A 21355-nucleotide genomic window follows, 5' to 3' on the forward strand; every position below is an offset into this window, starting at 1 on the left:
TTTCCAACAGTTTTAGTATAGGGTAACATGTTTACAACGTGGTATTTGGATCATGTTCAAAAACTGAAGTTTGAAACTTCTACTTAAAGAGCAAAGACACATCAGATTACCACGTTACAATGTTGAATCAATTGTACATTTCTATACTCTCAACCAGCCTTTCTCAGCATATGTTCCTCCCTAGCAACCACAGAACACAGAAAATGACTATTTTCTCAGCTCTCCCAAGACCGGGACATAACCAGTGCCAACCTAGACGTACAGGTGAGAAGTTAATTCATTACTCACTGAATGTCCTTGGGCATCAGGGCTTACTCCTCACTGCAACTCCGCAACTGAGAAAGGGAGCATCACTGATTTGAAGGTCCCCCTTCAAATTTTTAAAAAACTTCTTATTCAAAAAATATATATATATCCTAAACACAAAAGTGGAGCAAATACAATAAATCCTCATGTACCCATGTCCCAGCTGCAACAAATATACATTCCAAGGCATTCTTATTTCATCTAAAACACCTCCCCGCACTCCCCTCCACGAACCAACGGGTCATTCTGAATCAAACCCAGACATAAATTCACCCATAAATAGTTCAATATTACGTCCAGTCTTCAACCATGTTGATTACGAGAAAAAGTTTCCTTTACATTACTTTTGTCACTGACACACATTTGGTCCCATTTACCAAGCAATCAGTGAGAGGTAAAAATTCCTGGGATGGGCTAGCACATACTAATCAAACACTGGTATGTCTTTTGGGAAGGAAAGATTCCTCAACCCAAGTCATTGTCCAGGCTACGCCAGACTCTCTTAACACGGAGACTAATTATGTGTGACTGCACTGCTATGAACTAATAGATTTATAATATAAAATAAAGATCTCATCTGTAATTATGGCATAAAATCATCTTTTTGGAACTGACAGCTAAAGGAATGTAAGAAACAAAGACAACATGAAACTAGTACCACATTAAAGTATTATAGAGTACAAAAGTCTGACCCAGAAACACGCAAATTTGACTTTAACTCAACTTTTGCTTACAGAGATGCTTTCTGTAAAATGTGTAAGAATTAGAAATTATATTAACGTTAACAGTGGCAATGTAGACATTACTGAGATTTACAGTAGCAGGGATGGGTGACTAATCGTTTTTCTTAAATTTACAAGCTAAAATTACTGTAGTTATGTCGTTAGCACAGGACTTTGGAATCTTGAGTATTCACAGGTCCCTGTGTGAGAGTGGACCTAGAAGTGTTTCCTGAGGAAAATCTTGCTCTTGCTCCTGGGTGCTCCTCAATTGACCAGGATATCAGGAAACAGAAAATCATACTAAGTAATATTAAATACAAACAAGGGACTATATAAAACATGCTTGAATATCAAATTCACATATCTTAATGTTTTAACATTAAAACATTTGGAATTATTTTATATTAATAGAAAAAAAATTAAGTCTGAATATATATATATAATGCGCTCCTGCTTTGACTGCGGATCTATCCATTCCTATTAACCAGCCTGTTTAGTGAAGGGCCTGGAGATGTTTACGACAGCAGTTGACTGATGCTACTCCAGTCTGCCTGGGCTCCTGAGGCCCGAAAATGGGTTCGTTTCTCTCACGTGGGACATCTCTCACATACACAATTACTAGTAATGGTCAGCCTTCAGCAGGGGAGCAGAAAAGCTCTTCAGCTGAAATATTATACCCTAGAAAAGAGTGAGGTCATTGCATTCCCTGATCCCTCTCCTGGGAGGGAAACTTAGACTCCTCAATACCTTGAGAACTTGCCATTTGTTCAGGCTAAAGGGCCAATTATTCTATAGGTGAGGTTCTTTAAAAACAATTTTAAAAACCCTGCTTTTAAGAAAAAGAATCCTCCCCCAGATAATTCACAAAATTAAATATTATTATACACTTTGTTAATGGTATTAGGTGGAGAAGTCACAAATAAAGTGTTGTTGTTGCAAGAAGTCTATGACTATTCCAGAAGCAGTGGTGATATTTCATTCTTCATCAAGATATTAAGATTATCATTAAGTTAAGATATAATATTAGGTATGTACTTTGCCCTTAAAATTCAGATTAATCTACTAGGAATTGAGTTTTACGAATAGTTTGAGGTAGGGGACAATCGTGTAAATTTGCACACGGCTCTCTGACTGTGCAGACGTCATCTGTGACAGAGTTACCATGGAATTCATCCTTTTCCCACCCTGTGCCTCTCCTTCCATATATCTAGTCTCAGCACAAGCCTGGGTCTTGTTAAAGCTCTCCACTCTTTTCCCCTGACGGCAATTAGAAAGAAGTAGCACCTCCTCCCCTGTCTGCACCCTATATCTGTTCCCCTCTTTTCTGTCAAGCCCCTCAGTTTATGACACTGAAACTGTATCAGAGCGGAGACTAGACATCTACACTTTCTATACCGATAACAACGGGATGTGAAGCCAGTTCATCTTAAATCAGTGGAAGCCACAATGACACAAGTAAAAGACAAGGCAATGGAGACATAATTGCACAGAGCTCTCAATTATCTCATCATCCTTCAGGTGAATGCCTCCAGATCCTACTTCTCATGATGGCATAAAGGTCCTCATTAAAGCACCAAGACTTGAGAAGCTATAACGGGCTGATCGCTTAATCGGCCGTAACTAGATCCTGCCCCAGAGGTAAAAGTCAAGAGATTTAAAAATGAAGCCGTAACAGTCATGTGTTGTTTTGCACAGAATTCTCTACACAGAGACAAGAAGTATAATAAACCTTCTTAAGAAAAATAAGTCAGAGACGGGCCCCGTGGCCCAGTGGTTAAGTTCGCGAGCTCCGCTTCGGCGGCCCGGGGTATCACTGGTTCGGATTCTGGGTGCGGACATGGCACCGCTCATCAGGCCATGTTGAGGTGGCATCCCACATGCCGCAACTAGAAGGACTCACAACTACAATATACAACTATGTACTGGGGGGATTTGGGGAGAAGAAGGAAAAATAAAAATAAAATTTGTAAAACAGAAAAGAAAAATAAGTCAAATGTTCTTCAAGGAAAAAAACCCATCCCTCTACAATCAGTCCCAGGGACGACTCCTCCCAGGCATTTTAGCTTGTTTTAGCCACACTGCCATCACCCGAACCCAGCAATTTCTATGGAAGGAATATGGTCAAATACACTGCACTTGTTTTTCTGTTATGTGTCCCTTTTTAGCAAAAGTATCATATACCATACAGACTTCAAGACCTAAACTGACAGCACAAAACATATTTTGAAGATGTCTCTGCCCACCACCCTATCCCCAGACCCCAAGGACAGGAAACAACTGCAGCCGGAAGACATCTAAGGTAAGCTCCTACACGAAAGGAAGGCAGAACTAAGACCTTCTAAGGAGCTTCAGGGAAGCATCCATTCAAGTAACGTTGGTCCCAATTAAATGGCATAATTTTGTCAGGGTCTGGAAAAAATGTGCTATATTTTAATCACAGTGTGAATAAGAGAAAAGTCTCTGTGAATTTTAAGAACTGTTATTCAAAAGGACATTTTTACATCAAACCAATTTTTCCACAGATACATGATTAGAAGAAAGTCTTCAGATCATTCACAGATAATACTTGAGGGCTCCCATGGCTAAATTTGGCATAACCTGAGCCAACTGACATAGGAATTATGACGGTAATGAATGATAGCACATTTGGTTAAAAAAATGAATCCATGAGTCTAAAATGGGGTAAGGGGGTGGGGGAATCCTTCTTTAAAGACGAATACCAACAAATAAATATAGAAGGAATAACAGAATTACAAAAACCACTATTTTGCATTCACTATTGTAATAGTTGATTTGAACAAGAATAATTAATGGATGTAAAAACCACAGAGTATCAAGATATTATCCCCACACATTACAAAAGGGATAAAGATACTATTACAGTGTAGAAATGTGATGCCACCACCTTAACAACCAATAATATTAAACTTAAGACATCAGGTGCCTCCTGATGGCAGGGCCAACGAAGAGCACAGTGTCCCTTATGCAGTATTCCTGCCCCAAATCCTGAATGTAACCAGGAGGAGACAGGCAAATTCAGAAAAAGGGCCAGTCTGCAAAACAAAACAAAAATATCATGTCACAAAAGATACCACCACCACCTCCCCTCAGAAAAGTCTGGGGAACTGTTCTAGAGCAAAGCAGACTAAATAGACCTAACAGCTGAATGCAACGTTTGAACCTTGACTGGGTCCTGAATGAGGAAGAAAAGATATAAAGTTCATAATAGGAAATAAGGAAATAGGAACATGAATATATATTGTGTCAGTGTTAAATAACTTGAAGTGATACAGTTATACTGGAGAATGTCCTGTTCTTAGGTGATACACGCTGAACATTTAGGCGTGTGTCATAATGGCTGCAACTGTTTCTCAAATGGTTTAGCTGAAAAAACAAAGTGGCAAAATGCTGATAACAGGTAAATACCTAGTGAAGGGTACACAGTGTGTTCACTACACTATTCTTTTAACTTCTGCAGATTTGAAACTGACCAAAGTAAAAACTTGAGAGGGAATCTAAAAAAAGTTACTACTTAAAGAATGTTTTTGGATGATAAATTCTAATACAAACACTGTTAACAGATTTATTTTAAGTAACAGTTCTGCTATAAAGGCATCACAATAATTTTTCTTCTATTTTTTTATTTAGACAGCATTAAGTTTCCAGTGCATTCTTCTAGCCTATGATTAAACTAGTGTTTTCTCTATAAAAGAAACAATGTATAATAATATTTGGACTAGAAATTAGCATTTTAATGAAGTATATAAAGTCAAACTAAACAAATTAAATTTCTGATAACAATCTCCCCAAACTAAAAAATAACTGCCATGAACCTATCTTTAAAAACTTGCCATTGAACAAAATGGAAAACTATATTCAGAAACACTTATAACAATTTCTTTAATGTATAGCTTAAAAAGAAATCTTTTGGGCTGGCCCCGTGGCCGAGTGGTTAAGTTTGCGCGTTCTGCTGCAGGCGGCCCAATGTTTCGTTGGTTCGAATCCTGGGCGCGGACATGGCACTGCTCATCAAACCACGCTGAGGCAGCATCCCACATGCCACAACTAGAAGGACCCACAATGAAGAATATACAACTATGTACCGGGGGGCTCAGTGGAGAAAAAGGAAAAAAAAAAAAATTAAAAAAAAAAAAATCTTTCTCTGGGCCAGCCAGGTGGCATAGCAGTTAAGTTTGCATGTTTTGCTTCAGTTGGGTTTGCCAGTTCAGATCCTGGGTACGGACCTACGCACCACTTATAGAGCCATGCTGTGGTAGGCATCCCACATATAAAGTAGAGGAAGATGGGCACGGATGTTAGCTCAGGGCCAGTCTTCCTCAGCAAAAGAGGATTGGCAACAGAGGTCAGCTTAGGGCTAATCTTCCTCAAAAAAAAAAAAAAGTTTCTCCTCTTACTATAAAAGATGAGTTGTGCTGAATAGTATGAATTTACCTAGTTATACTAGGTAAAACTACTTTAAAGAGTGGTATATAAATCACTTTTGAAACAAATATAATACTTAAAAAAAACCACTCTTCAGGGTTTCACACAAAACATAAAAAAGAGAATTTAAAAGTTCAACATGAAATATAAGTATTAATCGCTAAAACACAATTTAAAATAATCTGTAAAAATCTCTCTCTTAAAACTAGCATAGGACCACTCGACATAATACAGGTAACACTAAATCACTTATAACCTCAGACTCCGTGAGTTGAAAATCAATTCCCACTTAAAAAGAAAGATCAAATATTTTAAAAGCTTAAGTCATAGAAAAATTAGTACATTAAAACAGAATTTGAAAATAATACTAAAATTAAGATATTGCAGAATGAAAAGATAACATAAAAAAATGAAACAAATGAGGAAAATATCTGTAACCAATGGCAAAAGGAGAATATATCATTCTAAGGGTTCATAAAATAAGCATTAAAAACAGGTAAATATCAATACAGAAAATACAAATAAAAGGTCAAAAAGTTAAGTAAATATGGATATATGTTCACCAAATAATGAAATATAAACCAATAATAAGCTATCATTTTACCCTAATCAGTGGTAAAATTCTATCTCCCACTAATGCTAAGGTTATGGTGACACCAGCACACTCATACAATGCTGGCGCAGGCTTAAAATCCATATAATTTGTAGAACACAATTTAGTGAGATAATTTATTCTTTTCAATGAATATTTTAACTCCTTTCATATGCTAGACACTGGGGACAAGCAAGAAAGCCACAATCCTAACCTCACACAATTTACAGCCTGTTGTGAAAACACAGAATTTTTAAAGATTTAATTACAGGGCATGTTAATTTCTAAAATAGAAAAAAAAGTCAAGATTGCTAAGGAAGCTCACTACACACACATCCAAGCTAGTCTGGAAATTCTGGGGAAAATCATTGCTTATTTACTGGTTACCAAGCACCTTGCTAGGCATGGAGCTTAAATGATGAACACCAGGTGGTACTTACATGCAAAATCAACAGTCTAGAAGTGGATAAAGATTCACAACTACAACAGATGTGGTGAGTACAGTGATGCAGAGGATACAGAGAAGGGAGAAGAGGAGGGCAGGGAAGGGAGATCATACGAGCTGGATAAGAAGTGATGAACTCGTAGTTAAGGCATCAGGAAGGAAGAGGCCGTCAGGAGCAACAGCGTGGAAGGAGACAGGTAAGAAGAGTCATTGTGGACTGACATGCGGAAAGTCAGTCGTCAGCCAGGATACAAAATACAGACGAGGGAAGCTGTGAGATGCTAGACCATGAATACAGGCTTGAACAAGAGTGTTTGAGGCATCTGAATCAGCCAGGTAAAAATGACTGAGATGCAGCTGGAAATACAGTTCTCCGGATTGAAGACATCAGTGAACCAGACTACCCTGTGACTATCCATGGAGTGGAGAGAGAAAGAGCAGAGTGCTGCAGAACATCAGTGTTTAGGAGTCCGGAATAGGGAGAGGTGTCCAGGGGCAGAGAGAGCAAAGGGCTGAGACACCTCAAGAGCCAGAGAAGGAGAGAGTCGAAAGAAAGAAAGAGCAAGTGGTAACCAGTGTCAGACGGACAAGAAAAGGACGATCAGGCCCCAGAAGAACAATTCCGAGGTCAGAGGCGACTGCAGTGACAGTAGGGTTTCCGTCAGGTGTCAAGGTGGGAAGTTTTTTTGTTGTTAAGGAAATAAAGCCAGTAGATACTCTTATAAGAAGTTTGCTGGTGAAGAGAAAGAGAGTGAAAGAAGAATGCCTGAAGGAAAAAGGGCTGAAAGAAATTTGTTGCAGGGATTTTGCATTTGGCTCGGTTTCAAGGACCGGAGGCAATTTTGCTTTTCTAGGTTATGTCCACTGTATAATAAATTGGGAGGAAATAATCCCCTAGATAAGCTTTGATTAAAATAAAATTATGTGAAGAATTCAAATTGGGAAGGCTGGAACTGGCCTGGGGAGAAGAAAACAGTGATAGCCGAGGGCGCACTGGTGTCAGGCAAAATGTGAGACCTAAGGTGGGAGGAAAGGGGAATTTCACTGAAGCTTTACCAGGTGGGCAGGGAAGCTCTTAGAGTCAGACCAAGATGAGACATTACTTAAACACTGAAATGGTGGGTGAGAATGATATGGCAACTGGAAGGCATTCTGGCTTACCTGTATGTTTGAAGAGAGCCATTAAATGTGAGGGATCCTAAATTCTAAGTAAGAAATTAAGTTCAAGAGATTTTATACAATATGATATATCTAACAAGAAGGTTACAGATATATACCATGGATGCAAATATTACAAGTAGAGTTAAGAGAGAGGCGTAACTTTTAAAATCTCAAAGTATGGGCTGGCTGGTGGTGCAGTGGTTAGGGTTGCACATTCTGCTTTGGTGGCCCGGGGTTCGCTGGTTTGGATCCCGGGTGTGGACCTACACATTGCTTCAAGCCCTGCTGTAGCAGGCGTCCCATATATAAAGTAGAGGAAGATGGGCACGGATGTTAGCTCAGGGCCAGTCTTCCTCAGCAAAAAGAGGAGGATTGGCAGCAGAGGTCAGCTTAGGGCTAATCTTTCTCAAATAAGTTAATTAATTAATTAATTAAAAAAATAAAATCTCAAATTAAGGAGAGTGACAAGCATGAGGGTTTACAACATTATGTAGCCATCCACAAGTAATTCCTACCAAGAAGTACTTGGGAGCATTAGGAAAATAATGAGTTGGAGAAGCCAAAATGAAAGGAATAATAAGCAGAGGCCGCAGGATTCGGATGAGGTCCACTTCCCTGGGGTCCTCTTGCAGTCGAGGAGGAGGGAAGAATTATTACTCACGCTGTAACTTACAAAACAGCTGGGGTGTATAAATCAGAGTACACAAAAGTTTTCAAGCTTACCCAGCTCCCAGAGGGAGTAGATTTATGTCGCATGGCTCAAGATAGCACAATGGTGTTTGTCAATCTCCACTCATTAGCAAACTTTTCTAAGAATGAAAATATGGAGCTCCAATTCTCCAAAATTATGAACAAGCTGAAGGGTAAGACTATCTTTAAAAAGCTAGTTTTTAAAAATTTGAATAATCTGACTTGACTGACCCACATTAGAATTTCAATCACCCAATCTTTTCCATAGCAACGAGATATAATTAAAATATCTGATTTCAACGATTCCCTCCCAAGTTGTTCACTGGATGCATAATGTACTAGGAACACAAGAATCTGAAAATACATACTACCAATATACATTAAGAATGCAGTTCTTTCCAACTGGAATACTTCACCTCCTGTCCTTGAGCCTGGCTAATTTCTTGTTCATCAGGTAGTCACTCCCTCCAGGAAGCCTTCTCTGATGCCTTAAAATGACCCTCACCTGAAAACTCACCTGTTTCTCCCATCATCATAGCTACAACTTGCCACTCTATTGTAATCTCAGGTTTACTAGTGTGGCGCTCCCATCAGCATGTAAGCTCCAGAAGGATGGAGCCACATTAACCAAGCTCCGAGTCTGGTTCTTAGCACCTAGCACTGTGTCTGGGAAATGCAATGAGTAGAATTCAAATTTAAGTGAATCATAAAAATACAGTAAAAAAAGGTGACTCTCAAAGAAATCTTACTCTGGGGAAGAGCATTTCAAGCTACTGCCTCACTCTCCCCTGCCACTGTCTCAGGGAGATGGTCTGCTATCCCATTCCTATTGACACTTGTTTCCTTCAATAAAGGTTAGAACAGGGAGGGACCTGAGAGGTCAGCCAATCCAGTGTCTTCACTATCCAGATCAATGAAGAAAGCCAAGCTATTCAGTAACTTAAAAGGTCAATAAACAATGTCATATAGTTTGCTCCATCATTAAACACTTATCTTTATCTTCACATTCCCCAATATTCAATCTCTGCTAATAACCAACATAACCCTTCCCCACCGGTCCACATCCACCTACAAAATGTTCAGCATACCAGCTTTAAATTAGATAAATGCCATATATGTGTCTGTACATGTCAGTGGAAGTCTATCTTGATCACCTGTTTATCACTTTATCACCTGTTACCTAACATTAGATCATAAATTATCCTAAAACAATGGCTTATCTTAATAACATCTAAAAAAATGTAAAGCATTTTATACACAGTATGCACTAAAAATTAGTGATAACAACTACAAAGTGGGAAAAAGGAATAGAAAAACCCAATCAGAAAATGAATTATTTACTTGTATGATAGTATTAAATTACAGGGAAAGAAACATTTTTACGTCCTATTACAGTCAAAAATTTATTATCTACTATCTAATCTTACCTACACTGATCTACCAATTAAATATTAAGTGCCTACCTAAGAGCCGCTTCCCACAAGCAGTTCATTCCACAAACATCAGAGGGCAGCATCCAATAGGGATTCCAGTAACACAGAGAGAAATCTTTACACCTGACAGAGTAAGACACAAAGGAGAGGCCTATGTGAGTATTCGGTTTAAAACTAACAAAGAATTACTCAATAACATAATAACTTATTGTTCTATTTCACAGCAACAAAACTGCAAATCCAACTTTGCAAATCCAAGATTGCTATGGTAACCTGAGGATTTCTGGAAATTGATTTCTCCCTGACTTAGGGTACCATTATTTTAAATAGAACTTTAAAACCTTTAGATAGAAGACACCACACAGACTGGAAAATAGTTTTCTAGTCAGGAACTCTCCCAATATATTAAAACCCCCTCCTCAGGTAACACGGAAAATATGGAAATACTTCTAAAATTTTCCTTCATGCACTACACATATTCCCCCTAGAATAAAATCCATTTCAGCCTAAAAAAAAAATCTGCTTATCCTGAAGCAAACTTAAAATGCTACAGGGGCTGGCCCCATGGCCGAGTGGTTAAGTGTGTACGTTCCACCTCGTCGGCCCAGGGTTTCGCGGGTTCGGATCCTGGGCACGGACATGGCACCGCTTGTCAGGCCGTACTGTGGCGGCGTCCCACATGCCACAACTAGAGCGACCCAAAACTAGGATATATACGACTATGTACTGGGGGGCTTTGGGGAGAGAAAGCAGGAAAAAGAAGAGATTGGCAACCGTTGTTAGCTCAGGTGCCAATCCTTAAAAAAAAAAAAATGCTACAAATACTGGGGAAGAAAGGATCTCTAAACGCTTTTAAATTAATCCTCAATCCAAGCTACCTGTATGGTGTTTCAAACTGAAAACCAAGAAATCATGCTGATATTCATGCTTCAGTTTCATTACCTACACTATCTCAGTTTCACTATATTACACAAGCTAAAATGAAGGATAAAGTGTGATCTTTCTTCTTAGATTGCAGGTTGGAGCTAAAAAAAAAAAAACCTAAACAAACAGCAATGCCTCACATTATGAAAGTTATGTTTTTCATTGTCATTCCTTTCGAAACAACAGTCTAGTTTGAAATTCACTACAGTGGCAGTCTGGGTGCTACAGGAGGCAGAATGAAGTGGGGGGAGTCACTAACCCATGTGCCATCCCCAGGAAGCTTTTCCCCCCACTATAAATTCCATTATAAGTTACTGTTCTTACAGCGAAAGGTTTAAGAAATTTCAGATTTGCAAAGATCTCTAATCATATCTCTCATAAACGTCAACAGTCTAAGAGAGGGGGGTCTCAACCCAGGCTGCGGAAGGAAATCACCCGGAGAGCCCCTAAGTCAGAATCTCTGGGAACTGGGGCAGGCCCTGAGGGTTGTTTAAATGCTGCCTGAGTAATTCTGTTGTACTACTGCATAAAAAACTGCAAAGCCGGAATTTTTAAATCTATGGAAAAAAGATACATTGTAATTTGGGTTTCCTTTAAAGGGACACCATTTTCAAACACAGCATAAAATGTTACAGATTGTAAACAGCTGATAAATCAGAAAAAGGAAAGAAAATATGTGCAGACCAGTAAAACAAACAACTTGATCAGGAAAGTTATGTTTGTCCCCTCCCAGCCATGGTTATGTATTTTTTAAGCCTTGCATTTCGTGCTGGAGACAGGCTCAGTGGCAGGGGTAACAGCTAACAGAGAGATCTTTTCAGATTTAAGTACTTTCACAGCCATTTTAAGTTTCACAACAAACCTGTCAGAATAGCTATCTCCATCTTTCAGATACAGCTATCATCACAACTCTCAACAAATCCACGATTTATTTGTAAGCAACACCTAAAGTGCACCTTTGTTCCAGGAAGGAAAACTAATCGGGTTAGTCCACCTCCCGCTGTTGAACCTTACCACAATAGAAAATGAAAATGGAAAATGAAATCTCAAATTTTTCTGTAAAAATTATTGCTTGAAATTATGTAACAATACCATTTTCTGCCTCAACCTGTACTCGGCAATCCCTCAGCCCCAGGCAACCCCTATTTTGTGTCGCTAGAGATCTGCCTGTTACGGACATTCCCCATAAATGGAATCATACAGTATGTGGCCTTTTGAGCCTGACTTCTTTCACTTAGCACAATACTTTCAAGGTTCAGCCACTGGAGCACTTACCAGCACCCTTCACTCCTTTCTGTGGCCAAATAATATTCCATTTGATGGATAGACATACCACATATTGTTTACCCATTCACCATGTGATAGGCATTTGGGTTGTTTTCCACTTTTTGGCTATTATAAATAATGCTGCTATGAACATTCATGTACAACTTTTCTGTGAACATATATTTTCAATTCTCTTGATGATACACCTACAAGTGGAATTGCTAGATCATGTAATCACTGTAAAGTAATTACTGCAGATGAAATTGCAGGGAAAAAGTCAAGTTTTAGGTAAGTTTCTTGACCATAACTCAATGTTAGAAAACACAGTTTACAGACAGGATGGTCTTCTTTCTGTCTTTCATTAATGGAAGTATAAAACACACACACTAGTGAGTACACACGCTGCTTACTATTTAAAAAAATCAAAGGGGCCGGCCTGGTGGTATAGTGTTAAGTTTGTGTGCTCCACTTCAGCCACCCAGGATTCACGGGTTCAGATTCTGGGCATGGACCCACACACCACTCATCAAGCCATGCTGTGGTGGGATCCCATATACAAAACAGAGGAAGACTGGCACAGATGTTAGCTCAGGGCCAATCTTCCTCACCTCAAAAAAAAAAATCATAAAATACTGAGGTGCTGCTGGCAAGAGGGTAACATAAAGTTTCTTATCTCCCAAATTTACATTCTCTCACTTATGCAAAATTAGTTTTAAAGATCAAGACAGAGATTAGAAACTCAAGATGTACCAGTAACTGTTATTGCAAACAATAAATTAGGAAAAGCAACTAATCTGGATAGCACTTATATTTTCAGGCCAGAAAAAAACCCAAAGTTTAAAAATATTCAAAAAGTAAAGGCAGTTATCCAAGCTCTGGTTATTAGTTGCTTTTGCTTTTATTTATTTATTTATTTTTAAAGATTGGCACCTGGGCTAACAACTGTTGCCATTCTTTTTTTTTTTTTCCCTGCTATATCTCCCCAAACCACCCCTGTACACAGTTGTATATTTTAGTTGCAGGTCCTTCTAGTTGTGGGATTTTTGCTTTTATTTCTTAAAACTATTGGAAATGGAACATTAGATATACAGCATTCAAAGAGGTAACTCTATTCAATAATTTTAATAGGAGAAAAACTGTAAGCTGAGCCAAGTGGGTATGCCTTCAGTCTACAGAGACATCCAAATTCAGTGAAGTCTAAAAACGCAAAGTTTTTTCCTTGTGGATCAAATTGAAATAAACCTTGACTATGGCTCATCCTCAAACTTCATATGGCTTAATGTTTCTAGCTCTAGGTGGCCTGTCTACAAGCAAACCACTCAAAGGAGGCAGCACATGGGATCTCTGTGGTGAGAAAGCAGATCTGTATTCTGATTGTAGGGGTGGTAACACAAATTTACATATGTGATAAAACTACACACACACACACACACACACACACACGACAGCATGTAAAACTGGTGACATCTGAATAAGGTCTAGAGGTTGTCCAATGTCAATTTCTGGGGTTGGAACATTGCCCTAGATTAACACATATACATTCTGGATACAGTGGTATTGCACTATGCTCATGTGAGATGTTACTATTGGGGGAAACTGAGTGAAGGGTACATGGGGTGGGGTGTCTCTGCAACTTCCTGTGAACTTATATTTACTTCAAAAGTTAAAAAAAAAAAAAAAAAAAAACCTGATCAAAAACAAAATTCCCCAAAATTTCAGTACTTGAAAACTGTTTCAAAAATTGAGACAGTTCATGCTCTGGATTAAACAGAGCATTTAACAACAACGCTCTCCACAGTAACAGTTCTCATGATTGAAGTTTACTTAAATCCAATAACAGAAGGTCTTATATACTTTTAAATTAAACTGGAACAGGTATTTTTCATTTCAGACTGTCCATGGTAGTCATGAGGCTTTGGTGAAAACCATGCACAACTCAGAGTCGGGGATAAGTTTAGGCATATCCAGCATAAGAATGTGGGAGTGAGTCTGAACGAAGGGCAGCAAGCCACGAAGGCAAGTTCCAGGCGCAGACACTGCACTGTGCTGCGAGAGCAGCAGAGGCAGCTCCAGCCACAGTAATGGACACCGCTCCCAAGATACTGACAAAGCACCATTATATGAAGGTCAGGGCCCAGGTCACTCATTTTCAACTAAAAATCATCTCCAGACTGCTTAAATTAATTTCTAACTCTAAGTCAGGTCTTCACTTCTTTTTCTTAAATCTCTACTTTCATGAATACTAAGGAAGTGGGAAAAGGACTCTTTATAAACAAATGGCAAGGAACAATGACTTCACCACTTCAAAATTAAGTCAGCATCACCCTTTTGCTGCCCCCTCCCCCCAAAAATTGGATTGAAGATTTAAATGTTAAAGAAGTGGGGGAAAAAACCCTTCCGGTAGAAAGTCTTTCTATGCATGACAAAAATAAAAACAATAAAGGAAAAAAACTGCCAATCTGAATACATAAAAATTTTAAACTTCACCATGTATACACACTGAAAAAAAATTTAAGTCAACATGTCGGGGAAGTATTTCCACCAGGTACGACAAATAGATGATAATCTTAACGTTTTAAAATAGGACTTGTGGGACCAGCCCCCTGGCCGAGTGGTTAAGTCCGCGGGCTCCACTTCAGTGGCCCAGGGTTTCACTGGTTCGGATCCACTCATCAGGCCATGCTGAGGTGGAGTCCCACATGCCACAACTAGAAGGACCCATAACTAAAATATATACAATGACGTACTGGGGGGATTTGGGAGAAAAAGCAGAAAAAATAAGTAAGAAATAAAATAAATACAATAGGACTTGTAAATCAAAAGTACACATTTTTTCATTAGCCTAAGCAGTTTCCCCCCCAAAAGCATAGAACGATACTATTTTAATGAATTAATTACTAGTCAGGTTTGTGCTAAGCACTTACAACCATGTGAAGTATGATCCTCAATGAACTAAAATACAAGGTGCAGAGTATCGGTTTTATGTGAGATGTCTTGGTATTAACCAAGCAGAGATTCAGGTGGTTTTAGTTAAGCAATTCAGCTTTCTTCACTGTTCACTGCCCCAATTCCTCTATTCTTCAAAAATAATTGCGGGGGGTGGGGGGGATCTCCACTAACAAAGTAGTGTGAAAATAGTGGTCTAACAATTCTCGGCTAAATCGGTGGTTCTCAATCTTTGGTTTTATCCCAATAACCTGGAGTGGGGATCTAAAAGATTCCCAGACCCCACTGCCAGGCATCCTGGACCATCCATCCAGAGGTCAGGAATTGGAAAGAATCAATTAAAATTTAAATGATCAAAATGATCACCATATCAGCTACAATTTTATTGTGCCAGGCACCAGGCTCAGTAATCTATACAAGCTATTTCCTTTCAATTCTCACAAGCTACCCAATACCATAGACACTCTCGTCTCTATCTAACTGATGAGGAAATGTGTTCAAGGTGAACACAGCCATAAGCGGCAAAGCTGAAGCCTGTGTCTCCAAAGCCCTTACTCTTTCCACTCTTTAAATTCACAGTATTTCCGCCTTGTGTTCACAGGACCCAGGAGAAACAACTCGATGGCCAAACGAGATTGAAAAAGAGAGAGATGACTCCACACAAAGGGCATGACAGGTCCCAGATATGGTATCATTCTAATGCTTAGTCGTTTCTGGGTTCCCCACTACCACACGGCTGTTGAGCCACAAGAGGCTGAAATTTTGATAATCACCGTCAAGATTCCTCAATGAAATGTGGGAACTGAATCACCCGGAGTAGCTAAAGTCACAAAATGGTGTAACTCCTCCTGCAGAAGTACAGATGCCTGGTAATAACAACCGCTTTAGACTGCACACCTTCACAGTCTGTCCGTACTGACCAGCTTAAGAGTCTGTCTCTGTGGAAGAGCTACTGCCTAGCCAGCACCGCCCTCCTTTAAGGCACCACTCCTCTCCCACACCAACCATGTCACTCTGTCCACCACAGGGATGTGCAAGCAACACAGAGCCAGAGCAGCAGAGATCCTTCATCCCAGGCAAAGCTGATTGGTCCATGGGTGGGCACGTGATACAAGCAAGGCCAATGAGAGCCTTTCCCTAGAATTTTCTATTTGAGGTGAGAGAAGCAGCATTGCGAGGAGCAGAAAGACCCAAGGAACAAAGCCTGTCTACAGCGGAAGAGAATAAGAGCTCCCAGTCCTTAAGGTCCCTGGAACTGCCCAGGCATTTTTCCTTAAATTCTGTTCCTTCCAGAAACCCATCTAAGCCCATTAATATCCATTTTGTTTTGGATTTTAATCACTGACAACTAAGAATTCTGACTATTACAAATTAAGTAAGGTAAGTATTATCTATATTTTACCAGTGATAAACTGAAGCAGAGAGGTGGTCAAGGTGTCACAGCAAACACATAGCCAGAATGAGAAACAGGTTTGTCTGACTCTAAGACCCGCAAACTATCTAAACACCAAAAAATGGATTCAAACAGAATGCACTAATTAATAATAGATTTCACTAAAAAATTGTTCCTGGGGCTGGCCCGGTTGCACAGTGGTTAAATTCTTGAGCTCTGCTTCAGCAGCCTGGGGTTCGCAGGTTTGGATCCTGGGTGCAAAGATAGCACGGCTCGTCAAGTCATGCTGTGGCAGCATCCCACATAAAACAGAGGAAAACCGGCACAGATGTTAGCTCAGTGACAATCTTCCTCAAGCAAAAAGAGGAAGACTGGCAACAGATGTTAGCTCAGGGCCAATCTTCCTCACACACTCACACACACACACACCTGTTCCTATCATTTTAGAGTTTTTACTTTGAGAACCTGGAAGGACCTTTCCAAGTATTCCGTCATCAGAGAATTCCATCCAATGAATATTTCTATAAGATTTGACCAATGGAAGCTACTGGGTATGATCCTAGATCCTATGTTTTACGTGAAAGTGAGAAACAATAGTTTTAATCTTTCAGGTAGGACTGCTCAAAAAAAAGAATGCAATGATAACCAAGTCCTACGGATAAAGGAAGACGTTCCTTGCCTCATAGCCCAGTGTTCCACTGATGAAACACTACTTAGAGGAGGTTCTTAGCACAGCAGCTTTACAGAAAGAGCAGCTGGATACACAGTTTCTAATCGTGGTCAAATTACCGTTGCCCTCTAGAGCTTGGTCAAAGGATTCAGACATAGGAAGAGAGGTTAAGGATACCTACTCCATATCCCATGGAAACCAGAAAAGATGACTGAACTCTATGAGAAATCTAAAAAGATGTTATAAATAATAATACCTAAAATTAAAGAGTCCTGATGTCTTAGGAATTCTCCTGACCTTAACCAAATCGTAGGGTAAAAACATGGCACTTCAGCTTTCCCATGTTGTTCCTCTGCCCGAACTTCTCCTTACACACGCACACGTGGTGAGATGTACTTCACCACATTTTCACAAAGACTGATACACTTTCAGTTTTAACTGAAATGTATGCCTCATTTAAAATGAGGAGTTCTCCTGCTCAGAGGACCTGTAACATACAGCTTTTCAGGTGACTCGATTCTGACACATCAAACTTAAGATTTCAGTAATGGCTCTATAAAACATTTTTCATAGGACAAAAACATGACAATCCAGATTTCCACGCAGCTCCTCTGCCCAAACGTCCCTTTTTCATTTAGGGAAAGACCAGCAACTCTCAGAAGAATGTTAAACAGCCTACAGGGGACCTGCACTCCCTCCTCCCACCAACCCGATACGTTCTTCCCATATCAAAGCAGCCTTTGCCTCTTTCTAAGAGAGCAGAGATGCCCACAAATAGAGGAGCCTATTTTTCGAGGAAGTGGAAACGCTCAGATTTTGTTAAGCATTCATAATGCGTTGCATTCCTTTTTCCATTTGAATCTCATGGTGATTCCAACTCTGGCAGTGATTTCTGTAAAACCACAAGTCATTATGCTGCTTTTTAAATCCCGATTTTTAAAGAAAGATACTTCTATTCCCTCTCACAAAAGACGCATGTTAAGTACCGCTCATGTTTCTTAACTTGCTATAAGTTTCAGAACAGACCGATTGTTTTCCAAAGAAAAATTCACAATCCGCATGAATGCTGTCCAGATTTAACTAAGAGACTAATAATGAAAAATTTAAGCGCTAACACACGAAAATGGGACGCTCCACGCAGGAGAAGGAAAAAACTGAACTAGGGCGCCAGCCTGAGGTTTAAATATCTCAACTTGAACTCCATGGAAACAAGAGGGAATTCGCACCAGCCAGAGAGCAAGAAGGCTATTGTGGGGCACCTTTTATTTTCAACGAATCCTAAAGAAAAAAAAAAAAGCAACTGTCAATTAAAAGTTGAAAATTAATTTCGAACTGCCTTAAGGAGCGCAGAAGGAATGGGTGAGAAGACAAACACAAAACGCGTGGGGTGCCCCGGGCCGGAGGCGCGCCGGGCTGGCCCCGGGACCCAGGGAAGGAGGGAAATGAGTGGAGGGGCTCGGAGACGGCGGCAAGGACGCGGGAGGCGCGGGCCCGGCGCGGGGCGCGCGGGCGCACCGGCGAGCAGCCCGGGCCAGGCCATCCCCGCGCCCGCGCCCCGGCCCCGGCCCCGAGCAGGGAACGACCGTACCTGTCCGAGCGGCCGGGATGCGCCGCGGGGCCCGCGCTGTCCGCCCCTCCCGCGGCGCCGCGTCCGCCGCCCGCGAGCCAGGAAGCCGCTCCGGCCTGCGGCTTCCCGCCGCCGCCGCCCGCTCCTTCCTCCAGCGACACGGCGAGCTGGCTGAAAGCGTAGAGGAGCGAGCAGAAGCCGCAGGCCAGGCACAGCCCCACGATGCGCAGGTAGCGCCGCATCGCCCCGGCCCGCGCCGCCGCCGCCGCCGCCGCGCCCGCCCGGGCGAACTGGAGCGGAGGGAGCGGCAGCGCGCAGCCGCGGGCGCAACAAGTTCCTCCTCCGCCGCGGCCTCGCGCCCAGCCCCCTTCCTCCCTCGCCTCCCCGCCCACCGCCTTCGCGAGCCCAGCCGACTCCCCGGCCCGCCGCCCGGACGCCGCCGCCGCCGCCGCCGCCGCCGCGGGCCCCTCCCCGCAGGGCGGGCGGCCGGGCGCGCCGGCGCACTGAGCGCGGGAGGGCCGGGCGCGCCGGGTCGGCGCCGGGCGTGCGGACGCGGCTCCGCGGGGTCTGGGCGCGTCGACCCCGGAGCGGGTCGCTGCTGAGCCCGTGGCCCTGACCGGCGGAGCGGAGGTGTGGCGAAGCGAACGGGGCGGTGGAGGCCGCCCAGCCAGATTCAAAGGATGGGCTTTCCGCGTGGTAGTTTGTGCTGCTGAGCAACCTAAATTCTCTGAGCATCTTTCTTCGTCTCTAAAATGGAGATAACATCCTCATCGGAGACTGGTCAGAAAGATTAAATTGCTTAGCGCACGAAAAACACCTTGCACTTAGAAGGCACTTGCTTAAGCCGTTTTTCAGCTCCATCCTCCTCAGCAGGGACTTCCCCAGCCTCTAAGTTTCTGTAAGTGTCTGAACGAGCCATTTGCACCCAGATATCTAATTATCTCCTAATGCTGTTAAGCGTGCATATCCTGCCTCTTAACAAGGCTGGAAGTGCCTGTGAAGCTGAAGTCCTTCCTTTTACGTCTTTTTTGACCTTCCTCACAACTCATTTGCATGTCCAAAACTGTTTAATATTCTTCCTAAAGAGTTTTCTCGTTAGCTTTCCGTGTCTTCTCCCTCTTCCTCAGACACGTATCCACTGCCTTCACTTATTGAAGGTTTATAGAGCATCATTAGGTGCCGAGCACTGTGAGTACCTTGGGGTATGAAGACACCTAGTTCAGGCGTGGGCTGGGACAGTGGATACGTGGAAATAAGTGCAATACAACCATCCAGACATTAGGATATAAGCCTGTAAAGGTGTGGGCACACACACAAAAAGGATTCAAGAGACTTCATAGCAAAGTGGCCCTAGGGTCTTGGTGGGTAAGGGAGGTAGTTCTAGGCTGAGGGATCCATGAAACAGGCTCTTATCTTGGAGGAACTGCGAGAAGTTTGATGCCACCAGCTAAGTGAACGCAAGAGAGGATATGATGAGAGGATAAGAGTAGAAGTTGACGGACCAGATATTTGAGCGCCTTGTTTAGTATACCAAGGAGTTTGAACTTAATCTGGCAGACGATGGTGAACCACGGAAGGGTTTTTAAGGAAGTAACATGATCTCATCGGCATTTTAGAGAGCAGATTCTGGCTGCAGTGTGGAGGCTGGGACAGAGGTTGAGGCTGGAGCCAGAAAGGAGCTACAGTGTCAAAGAGGGAAGTCAACACACACACGTACACACATGCATGCACACACACATTTCATGGAGAAAAATCATGCTGTTAAACTGTTCAAATTACATTTGGAGCTTTGAAGAGTTTGGCCCTCAGATCAAGTGGGGAAACGCTGTGTAATTTAGCAGTTCTCCATTTGGAATCCCCACAACAAAAAAGTGCTGGCTCTGTGGCCAGAGGAAAGTCACTGGACAAATCTAAGCCTCAGCTTCTTCCCCTATAACGATTAAATTTCTTGCCTTACCTGACAAAAAAAATGAAAGCTAGCATGCTCTCGAGATGTGTGAATAGAATGAAAACATATACTTATTCATTCAACAAACATTTATTGAATATATTCTACATGCCAGACAAGGGGCAAGAGTGTACTGCCCTTTTAAAGGGGAGACAGGCAAGTAAAAACAATGGCAATATGAAGTTAATCCTTCCACTACACCTTACAACTCTTAGAGAAAGATAAAACTTATCGAGGTACAAAGATGGATCATAAAAACATTTGTAAGAATGTAAAATAGATTTTGAGAGGGAAAACTAAAGGATACGGTACCAAGAAACTAGAATAAGGGCTAGTACTCAGATAAAGGATGTTTAATTTAAAAAGACACTGACTACAACTGTTCTCTATTTCAACAAAGAAACTAAATGTAGTAAAAATAAGTAATGACCCACAGATTGTTACAATACTGGAATGGCAGTTTTCATTTCTGCAACAATTTATGGGAAGAGCATACCCAGAAGAATCATCCATTTACTTGACATCAGGGTTCTGGACCATATCATTCCTAGGTTCCTTTTAATACTGGAATTAAAAAGGAAATTCTGTTAAAAAAATATATAAGGCATTCCAAAAATAGAAATGATTTTTGTATGACACCCACACTGTCTTAACTGGTTATCGTAGAGTATAAGGAGCTGTGACCCTGGCCTTCTAATCATTTCCAGGATTCACACATTACATTTTGATACTCCTAAAATTAATTTTAAAGTATTGAAAATTTAAAATATTTTCGATGTCATAATCGTTAGGTATTTCTTTCATTTACTGTGTGTATGTATGGATTCCTAAATCTATTTTTTCATCCCT

General features: G+C 41.3%; 1 protein-coding gene and 1 long non-coding RNA gene across 3 annotated transcripts in view; one reads left to right on the forward strand and one right to left on the reverse strand.

Annotated features, from left to right (window-relative positions):
* GXYLT1 (glucoside xylosyltransferase 1) overlaps positions 1-18887 on the reverse strand; it is a 46321-nt gene extending 27434 nt beyond the window's left edge. Inside the window, exons 1-2 of one of the 2 annotated variants that reach the window (XM_070621040.1) lie at positions 18580-18887; positions 9823-9915 (exon numbers count right to left, since the gene is read on the reverse strand). In XM_070621040.1, the coding sequence (XP_070477141.1) occupies positions 9823-9915; positions 18580-18800 (314 nt within the window). In that variant the 5' untranslated portion in view covers positions 18801-18887. The remainder of the gene's footprint in view (positions 1-9822; positions 9916-18579) is intronic. The other variant, XM_070621041.1, reaches the window with a different exon arrangement.
* LOC139083548 (uncharacterized) lies at positions 208-15822 on the forward strand. The gene is made up of 2 exons (XR_011540371.1): positions 208-264; positions 15530-15822. It is a non-coding gene; the product is annotated as an uncharacterized lncRNA (long non-coding RNA).
* Positions 18888-21355: the final 2468 nt, after the last annotated feature.

Source organism: Equus przewalskii, chromosome 5, assembly GCF_037783145.1.
Source record: "Equus przewalskii isolate Varuska chromosome 5, EquPr2, whole genome shotgun sequence".
NCBI classification, from domain to species: Eukaryota; Metazoa; Chordata; class Mammalia; order Perissodactyla; family Equidae; genus Equus; species Equus przewalskii.